The 9,951-nt window shown below is 31.2% G+C and overlaps 1 protein-coding gene across 1 annotated transcript in view; it reads right to left on the bottom strand.

Annotated features, from left to right (window-relative positions):
• LOC129227232 (5-oxoprolinase-like) overlaps positions 1-6,710 on the bottom strand; it is a 59,683-nt gene extending 52,973 nt beyond the window's left edge. Inside the window, exons 1-3 of the mRNA XM_054861741.1 lie at positions 6,449-6,710; positions 1,493-1,684; positions 368-493 (exon numbers count right to left, since the gene is read on the bottom strand). Of these exons, the coding sequence (XP_054717716.1) occupies positions 368-493; positions 1,493-1,684; positions 6,449-6,625 (495 nt within the window). The 5' untranslated portion in view covers positions 6,626-6,710. The remainder of the gene's footprint in view (positions 1-367; positions 494-1,492; positions 1,685-6,448) is intronic.
• Positions 6,711-9,951: the final 3,241 nt, after the last annotated feature.

Consider the following 9,951-nt stretch of genomic DNA (forward strand, 5'->3'; position numbering starts at 1 on the left):
TGTATATGAGGTGCTGAGAAGCAAAGGGATGTAAGTGGACATTTTCAAGTTTTGAGTAAAACATGTTAAAGCTTCGGTCCTAGGTAGTCTTTCATTGAAAAGTGTTTCTAAATTATGCTGTTTAACAGCACCGACCTGGGCTACTAGTACTATCTCCTGCCCTAAAACAGAGGAGAGAATCATCTACCATGTATACTGGTCAACTCTAAATTTTTCATTTTGGAACTTACATCCCTATGCTTTTCACTGCCTCATATGAAAATAAAATGTAGATATTATTGATGAAACAAAATCATAAATAAATTTATTTAATATAGATATGAATAATGAAAAACCAAACAAGCAAAATTAATTAAACAACACGTACATTTTCTCCAGTTGTTCCAATCAAAACAGGACATGTTTTCTTGATCTGACATTGGTCCTGTTGTAAAACAACTCTTTCTTCTACTTCAATTACTTCTTCATATAAATCATCTGGACAAACAATTTCCTACAAGTAAATTTTTAAAACTAGGTATTATTCAAATTTATGATTTATGCTGCTTCCTTTATCTTAAAACTACATCATAGGATGTGAGAACAAACTACAAAAAATATATTGCGACATGATGTGTATTGGGGTTACAAGGAGAACATTTTTCAAAAGGTTATTCACTACATTCATTTGTTTTTTTTTTCCCTTTAATTTTAACATTTTTAAAATACATTTGATCAAAAGTAGATGCATGATTTAAAATAATATATATCTCAAAGAGAAATACAAGTAGCAAAGCAGTAGTTTTATACAAATAGAGGTTATAATTTAAATAATTTCAGAAAAAAAAGGGCCTAATTTTTCAGCAAATATTGCGGGGAAAAAAAACACGCATTTTATTAAAAACGAGAGGGCTGGGGTTTTTTTCAAACTCTGAAAGAACAGATATATCCCTATTCAGCGTTTGTACCGAAGGTTTTAGTTGAAAATAAATTACTTATTTGATTCAAAGGAAAACTTGATTTTTGAGTATCACGTCCTAATTATATTTAAGTTTAGCAACCTCAGTCCTGGCAAATGGTTGAGAGAAACATGTTTTACAGAAAGAAAATGCTTAATAAAGTAAATTAGAAGGATTCAGGCAAACTTGAACTTCAGGGTTGTCCAAAGAGGGGGCGAGTGGGGCAATCGCCCCGGGCGCCAAGATATGAAGGAGTGCCATAAAATAAGCTCTGACAATATTTCATTCTTTTTAGTATTATTCTTTTTTAAAAAACAGTTTTCAAAATCAAACACATTATATTTCAGATTACATGTTTAATTATGTAATAATTGATACAAAATTGTTCGATACTTTTCCAAATAACGCCCACCATTCTGTACAGGGCGTCAGAAAATATTTGCCCCAGGTGACGTACTCTCTTGGGATGGCCCTGTTGAACTTGATATTAGTAATAAATTTAATTCAGTTAATTTCATCAGCAACTCTTTCCATGTGAAGCATAACATACTCACCAAGCTAAATATCTTTGGCCTCGACTGATTCCCAATGTGCAAAACATCTTTGAAGCCTGCAGTTATCACCAAGGCTATTCGTTCACCTTTTCTTTCCAGGAGTGCATTTGTGGCAACAGTTGTGCCCATGCGAATGAAATTAAGCTCTGAAGTCTTGATTGGACTGGATGGATCATATTCATTTCCAGTAACCTATATAAAAGATTGAACAATCCATGATTTAATTAGTCCATTAAATGATATATTAATGTGAATCATTGAAACAAACAATATATTAGCTAAGCAAATTTAACAATGCACAGTAATGCAGCTAATAAACTTTTACTTACATTTTTGAAATGTATACTTATTAACCGTTTAACCGCCGAACTATTGTCGGATGATCAAATTTGAGTAATTTTTTGAAATTATGTCTATTTATGTCTAGTAAATACAGAAATAAAATAAAATTTCCAGAAAAAAATTTTTTACTATGATTTTCAGTGTGTTCCATTTTTGGAACATTGGCGTTTTGCATGAAGTTTTTTTTTCGGAGAATTTTTTTAAACTAAGAGGTTTTGAATGCGGTTTTTATCTTAGCATACTTTATTGCGGAAAAATTGATATTTTAAATTGTATTTGTGTACATATCAGAATTCAGAAAATCCAATACAGAAATATCTAATGCCCATCATATGAAAGGAAGCGTTGTTGGTGAAGTCGTTTGTCGCAATGGAAACATTTCTTAGTCGTATTTTTTTGCACACCGCGCAACATCCTTGGGATGCAGATACAATATAATGTCCGTCAGACATTCTAGACCGTTTATGTAAATGACAACGAGGCCCTGGAGGATTCTCTTCGGAACTCTAAATACTTCATCTTGACTTCGTGTAAATCACAATGAAGTAACCAACTAGCTACAACTGAAATATTCAGCGCATTACTAAAAAGATTCCACCACCATTTTTTACTCCTCAAATGAGGTCTGTAGTTCCCTAAAAGTTTATCCAAGACGTCCACACCCCCCATTCCTTCATTGTATCTCTTGATAAGATGAGGTTGTGGCACATCTATCTTGCATTTCTGCGCATTTGAGTAACATTTTACAGATGCAAGTGGCTTATGTGTATAACAATTAGATGCTACTGTAATCACTGCATTATCTTTCCAGCTGCACATGTACACTGATCCATCAGATCGATAGTCAAAATTTCCTCGATCTTCTTTAGAAAAGGCTTTTTTGGATTTCCGTGGACAATGGCCAGTTCGGTTTTCACGAATTGTTCCTGTTGCTCGTACACTTTTTTTTTGATAGCTGAGAAATTAAATCATATGATGTAAAAAAGTTATCAAAGTATACTTCATGCTTAGACGTGTCAGTCAAAACTGATAATAGATCATTTACAACTCTGGATCCTTAATTGCACATCAGGGGATCCTTCTTTTTTGCCTGAATAAATCTCCATGGAATATGGATATCCACTTGAAGAGCACTGCATCCAAATTTTGAAGCCGAATCTTATTGGTTTTCATCTAATAAACATTTTACATGAATGCCGACCGTAGTAGGGAACCATAGATTCATCTATGCTTAATTTTTCATGAAATACACCAAATTGTTGAGGGTTTTTACACAATTCTTCGTAAATAAGGAAAACTTTTCTTAGTTTGTCATTTTGTTTTAATTCATGGTTGTCCATCAAATGAAAGTTGTTTTTTATTTTTCGAAAACGATTTTGAGGCATAACTGTTAGTACAATTGGCACAGATGTATCTTCTGCACTGCTCCAATACATATCTTCAGAAGGAACAGAATGGTACCCACTCAATAGCAACAAACCAAAAAATTGTAGGATTTCATCTCTGTCAACATCTATTCTTCCTCAGTGATATTGCCTAGTTCATCAGGGGGTAATTGGCATATATCTACATCTGACAAATCCGAATCTGACAATGTCTCTAAATAAGCCACAGCTTGTTCTGCAGTAAGAAATCTTGTAGACATTTTTTAACATTTATGAACAGTTGGTATACGTCAAACAGAATTTCGTTTCGCCCGAAAACAAAGTTAGCGAATTATTGAACTGCATTTAAAATATGAAGAATAAAACTCTCACTAATATTATTTTTTATTATTACGTGACAATGCAGCTGTCCGAGCAGGTGTGGATTCGGAGCCATATAGTCCGTCAAACAGAAGACTTATTATTTTCTTTGCTAACGAAACGTCATATCCTTTCAAAATATAAACTTTTTTGGTTTTGCCAACATCTACATCAGAGTACATTCAAAATGAGAAAAAAAAGAAACATATATTACGAAAAATGAAATTTCCCCTTGGAAGTCGAACGATTTACTTCTTGGAAATTTGACTCCCTAAAAGCGCCAATGTTCCAAAATTGGAACATGCTATTTTGAAGGGGTACACCTTTCGGAAATATCATTGTACATTTCTACAAGCATTTTAAAATCATACATTGAAGTATTTTTCACAACTATAATAAATATCATCACATTTTCTGAAAAAAACAATTTTTGGTAAATTTTATAAGAAAAAGTTGCAAAAAGCTAAAAAAACACTCATCTTTGAAAAATCGCAATAAATAATTGAAAACATATAAATAATCAAGCAGGAAATCAAAAAATACTTTGAAATAAGACTAAACTGTGTTAAAAAAAACTTTTTTATTTTAACGTTATTTCTTGGGAAAATTTTCGCTTAAATATGATGTTCCATTTTTGGAACATTGGCGGGTAAACGGTTAAACATGATAGATTGGCTCATTACGATTGACAAAATGAACACTTAGGGGAGACGGGGTACATTGGACCGTGTGGGGCACATTGGACTAGTCTCAATTATTTTGATGCTATTAATATTTTTTATTTTACTTTATGAGCAACAAATAACACTATGGTCCTACAAATCCTATAATAAAATCACATGGTACAGTTATATTGAACAAATTTTATTCCATAAAGCGTTATTACAGTAGTCCTGAGTAATTTTCAGTATAACTTTTTTTTAAATAATTTTCATCAAGATTGTGGGGGAAAAAATTAACTCCTTTCTTAAAGTAAGTTTTTTCAGTTCACAATAATTGGCAATTTTTTCATTTTTTGTCAAAAAGAAAAAAATTATGACACTAATTTTTCACACCAAGTACGTGGGGTCGGTTGGTCCACTCTTTGTGGAGCCCGTTAGATCGGACCAACATACCCCACATAATTTAAATACTTTTTGTTTCTTTTAAATTTCAATAGTTATAACAATACTCTAAGTGTTAGTAGGATTCATTTGATTTCAAGTTACATATGTTTCAAAATAATAATAAATACTTAGGGCAAAAAAGCAATATATTTCATAATTATAAAAAAAAATTATATACTAAATTTATTTTACCAAAAGGTTTATTTCATATCTGCAATTTTTTGTTATTTATATTTTAAAATATACTTCTAAATTTTGCAAACAATTGTTTTCTAAGAGTAAAATATGCAATACATGCTATAATAAAGTTCCCGTATTAAACAAATTTTTTTTTGCTAAACAAGCATTCTACCCAGAAACAAAATAAAGCAAATGATTGGATTAAAGGAATAAAAAAGTATACTTTTACTTATTATAGATTATCTAATATCATTTTTTATGTTTGATTTTAGAACACAAAGCTATGCTAACCTAAAGCTGTGAATTTTATTGTACGTTTTCTTTGAAATATATGGTATTAGTATAACAGGATTCTTTTCTTTTTGGAGTTGTTTCATGCAACGCACTGAAGAAAAAAAGAGCTTTCTCCCCCTAACAAACATTGATGCAACTTCGCATAAAAGTAACATATGACTTATATCATTTAAAAAACCCAGTTCAATAAAAGTGTTATTTCCAAAGCTCTGGAAGTAGCACTTTGATGTTCCCAGATATCAATTAACACATCTTCGCAAGGGTGCCCATATGGGGAGCAAGGGGAGGCTCAAGCCACCCCCCCCCCTTAGAATTTAAAACTTCCTTACTATACTTTTTTCTTTGCAAAAATGTAAAAGCATTTCTCTTTTTGCCGTTAATGAATAAGTTATTAAAAATGTCATATTTTAATAACTCTAATCGGCATTGAAATCAGTTTCTATGGGGAAAATATCCTGTTAAAACATGTAGAAAATATCTAAGTTCCCCCCCCCCTTACAATTTTGCATATGGGCGCCATTGCATCTTTAGTTAACTTTAATTGTCTCCTGAATATTCAATAATTGATTTTTCTTTTGATTTTTAAAAATTAGTTGTGTACTAATGGTGAATGCTTGGTTGCTGTTCTTAATTAAAGATGATTTAGCAATTACAACCAACGTACCCCACCCGTGGGGCACGTTGGTTCACTTTACGAGGTTCCGTTAAAAAATTAATACAAAAAAAGTTTATCAATTCAACATTTCCAAAAAAAAATCTGTGGTGTTGAGAAGTGTTCAATGAAACTTATTGTAAAAAATGGAACTGCTCATAAAATTTTTTGATGAGATAAAAAATTATAAGTAAAAACGCGGACCAACGTGTCCCCATCCCCCCTTAATTATGATACAATTTGGGGCCTCAGCAATCGCTGCATTTTTTCATTTTTTTTGAAATTGGACAAGGAACACCTTGTTGCAAATATTATTTCTACGATCAAAGAAATTTTCATTAATTTTAATATTTTCAATAAGATACTAGAGGCACTGACCCCTGCGTGCTAGCCCGCCACCTGCAGAGGGTGACAATTGATGTTTTTAATGCTTTTACTACTTGGATGTCCCGAGGATATGCAGGGGTGTATTGACTTGGCAGACGTTGCCAGTCCTGAGCAGATAGGGTTACTGACACACAAACAGACGAGAACAAATTTTAACAGTATGGATAAGAATTTTCAAGTTAGAAAATGAGAACATATGTTCGCGAAAACAATGAGTGTGAATTTATTTTCGAAGCTGTAGTCGTTTTACCTCAGAAAGAATTCGTCGGATTCCTTCTCGAGGTGCATCACTGTAGTTAGCAGGATCATCTGATAAAAGTTTTAAGACTTTTACTTTTCCACCAGGACAAAGGGCAAAAATATCAGTAAACGTTCCACCTCTGTCAATAGCAAAACAAAATTTATTTGCTTCTTGATTTTCGGACATTATTTATGTCCGACGTACATTTAAAATATTTAAAAAAGTAGGCGTACTCCTATCAACCAGACGAAACACATGCCGAAAATTGGGAGGGAAACGTAAACAAGTGAGATTGTTTCTTCTTCTTGCGTTGAAATTCACAGGTTATCGTTGCTTTCATTTATTTCAAGTTCAATAATATTGGAAAATTTGCTCGACTGAATGAACATATTTTTTCATACTATTACGCTGAAGAGAACATTCCGGACTTGAACAGAAAATATTATTTTAAATAACAAAAAGAAAGAACTGCAACTTTGACTGTAACTTTGACAGCTTTTAATTTGGCGCGCGTTTTATTTTTGTTTGTTTACATTTTTTAAGAATCATATGCTTTTTATATAGCTAGCGATAATGTTTCAAACCTTTAATGATTTCACCCATAATTGTTTTCTAAAATTGAACGAACTTGTTTCTGAATCAAATTTTTTGCTTGCAGAAACTTTTAAACATTTCAATTTTACTCAGCAACATTTGACAACATACGCTCAGTTCAAACTTTCCATTTTCCGATAAAATAATTTGATCATTTAATGAATTGAATAGACGCGTATATTTCAATATGTCTCAAGAAGAACAAATAAATCAGTTGAAAATGAAAATTAAGCTATGGGAAACTGATTTCAATAAAATTAACTCGAAAAAGCCAGATAAGGTTTGAATAGATTTATTTTCTATTTTAATATTTTTATTTATGTTTGAAAACAAACGAAACAATTAGAATTTTATTTCAGATGTTGTAAACAATGTTTAATAAAAAAAATAGAATGAAAATTTCTCTTCAAGTTAAACTATTTTTATTGTGTTTGTTTGGTCATTTAGATTTTTAATTGTTCTTAATTATCGTATTCCTCAAGTTCTTATTATTTTGCGAGATGTTTTCTTTTCTTTTTTTTTCAGGGATGTTTATCTTCTAAGAACAATTGGGTTAGTTTTTATTTTCGTGAAATAAATCAATCCACCAAGTTTTTAATCAATTGTTAATTTTTAACTCTAAAAAGCGAATAGATGGCCCTTGTACGAGCCACCTATGTAGACAATGGATAGATTTCATGAAAATAATTTTTGGAATACAGGGGTCTGGCCAGAGCAAATTTGGGTCCGTTAACGGACCGTTCACAAAAATCCGATCAACCAAAACGGACCTTTCACAAAATCCCTATCAACCAAAACGGACCCTTCACAAAATTCTGATAAACAAAAATGGACCCTTCACAAATTGTTTATTGAAAGAGCAAATCTCAAATTAAAATAATATAGCATATTTCCTGTATAAAAACGATAATGTTTGGAACCTTTTTTAAAGTTATATTAGAGGAAACAACTTGTACAAATTCAGCTAATTTTGCAAAAGAAAAAATATCGGCACTCTTGTGATGCTTCTGCAAGCCATAAATAATCACTACGGCCAATAAATATAATGCCTGTTGTTGGTTTCTTTGAAAGAAATTAACAGCTGAAAGTCAGTTTGGTTTATAATTTTGCTTGTTTGTTTAATGCAGCGATGTTGATGACTTCTTTGAAAAAGCGTCAACATTCTCTGAATAGGCGTAGTTAGCACTTTTCTCCCCACTCATAATTTAATCTTCAATAATGTACAGTGAAAGAAACTTAGAACTGAAAAGGATAGTAGGGGTGGGGGGGGGGGGATGTGATCACTTCAGATAGGGTTACAAAATTCAAACTTATCGCCAATCGCCACTTAGTGTCTGGTGGTGCAATGTTAAACTGTTATTTTGGGAGAAAGTTATATGGGTTTGGTTTTTCGATGCTAAAAAGGATAATTAACTTTAAATAAACTTTTATTTACCGTTTTTTTTTTTTCTATAGATGCCTACATTTTGAAAAACACAATCTTTTTACATCCAATATGAGAATCATATTTTGTTCTTTTTTTCAAGCCAGTAACTTCGCTTTATTAGGATGCAAATAAATGGAAAATCTCTTTATTTTTGTAACAAAGCTTATTTCAAGTTTTTAAAGTGGAATTCCATTTTCTTTTATGAGTCAATAATTAAAATGCTGAATCGATGGTTTGTTTTTTATTTTATTTATTTATTTATTTTTCCTTCAACTGTGTCCAGATATTAATGATATGTTTATCATAGAACTCTAAAATGCAATTTAAAAATAATTTTATCAAAAAAATTTATTTTACAAGCCGTTTTTATACTTTTAATGCCTTCACTTTAAGGATTGCAATCTCTTTGCATCCGCTGTGGAAATCTGATTTTTCGAATTTTCAATGTTTAGTACGCTTAGTTAAGAGGTAAACAAATAAAATATTTTTTTATTTTTGTAAAAATCACAGAGTTTATAAGGTTTAAATGAAACTCTGCTCTTAAACAGTGTCTTGGGTTAAAAAGTTAAATGCTGAACCCCTGCCTGAATTTTTTTTTTCTTACAGTTATTTTAAATACTATACAAATAACATTTCTAGTATAATTTAACATGATGTAGAATGGTAGATAAATATTGATACTTGAGGGGTGCCCCCCCCCCCTCTCCCCAAATACTAGAAAAACACTCAAGAATGATATTCTTAACAGAAAAGAGAGAAAACACTCAACTTTAAGTGTCAATGATTCAGTTTCCACCATTTCAAAAGTCTAAACTTACGTTTTTACAAAAAAAAAATTTTGTTTTTGCAAAATTATTTGATTTTTCACAAAAATAATTGATTTTTCACAAAATTACTTGATTTTTCACAAAAAACGGACTTTGTGAAAAATCCTGGACAGACCCGTGGAATAAGTGGAAAGCCTCTACAATACCTAAATAAGAGGATAGACTGACATTTTGAAAAAAAAAATAATAATAATAATAACGAAGTTGAGGTAAACCATCATTTCTAAATCTAAAAATCTGTCGATCTGTGAATTTTGTGGTTAAATGTATTTTTAAAGTATCATGTGGGCAAGTATTTATAATTTCATTCATTTCTTTATTCTCTTTTGAAAGAAAGCAAAGCTTGTAGAAATTACTTAAATATTTTTTTTAATATGACTGAAAAACATGCAATATCTTCTAAATTTTGCATTATAAAAACCTGCTCATTACAGTGACCAATTTTATCTGAATTATAGAAGTCGTTATAAGCCAACTGAATATAACCTACTTTTTATTTAGTTATTCGGAGACAACCAGTAACATTTTCTTAAAATTTGAGCATTTTATTTCACGCTTTTTTTTCTTATTGGAAGAAAAAAAAATTAGAACTGCTTCACTCAATGGTTCTTGAAAATATCAGTCCTTTTATGGCTGTCAATTAAAACTAGAAAAGAAGGCAATCT

The sequence above is a fragment of the Uloborus diversus genome, chromosome 8 (genome assembly GCF_026930045.1).
Source record: "Uloborus diversus isolate 005 chromosome 8, Udiv.v.3.1, whole genome shotgun sequence".
Taxonomy (NCBI): domain Eukaryota; kingdom Metazoa; phylum Arthropoda; class Arachnida; order Araneae; family Uloboridae; genus Uloborus; species Uloborus diversus.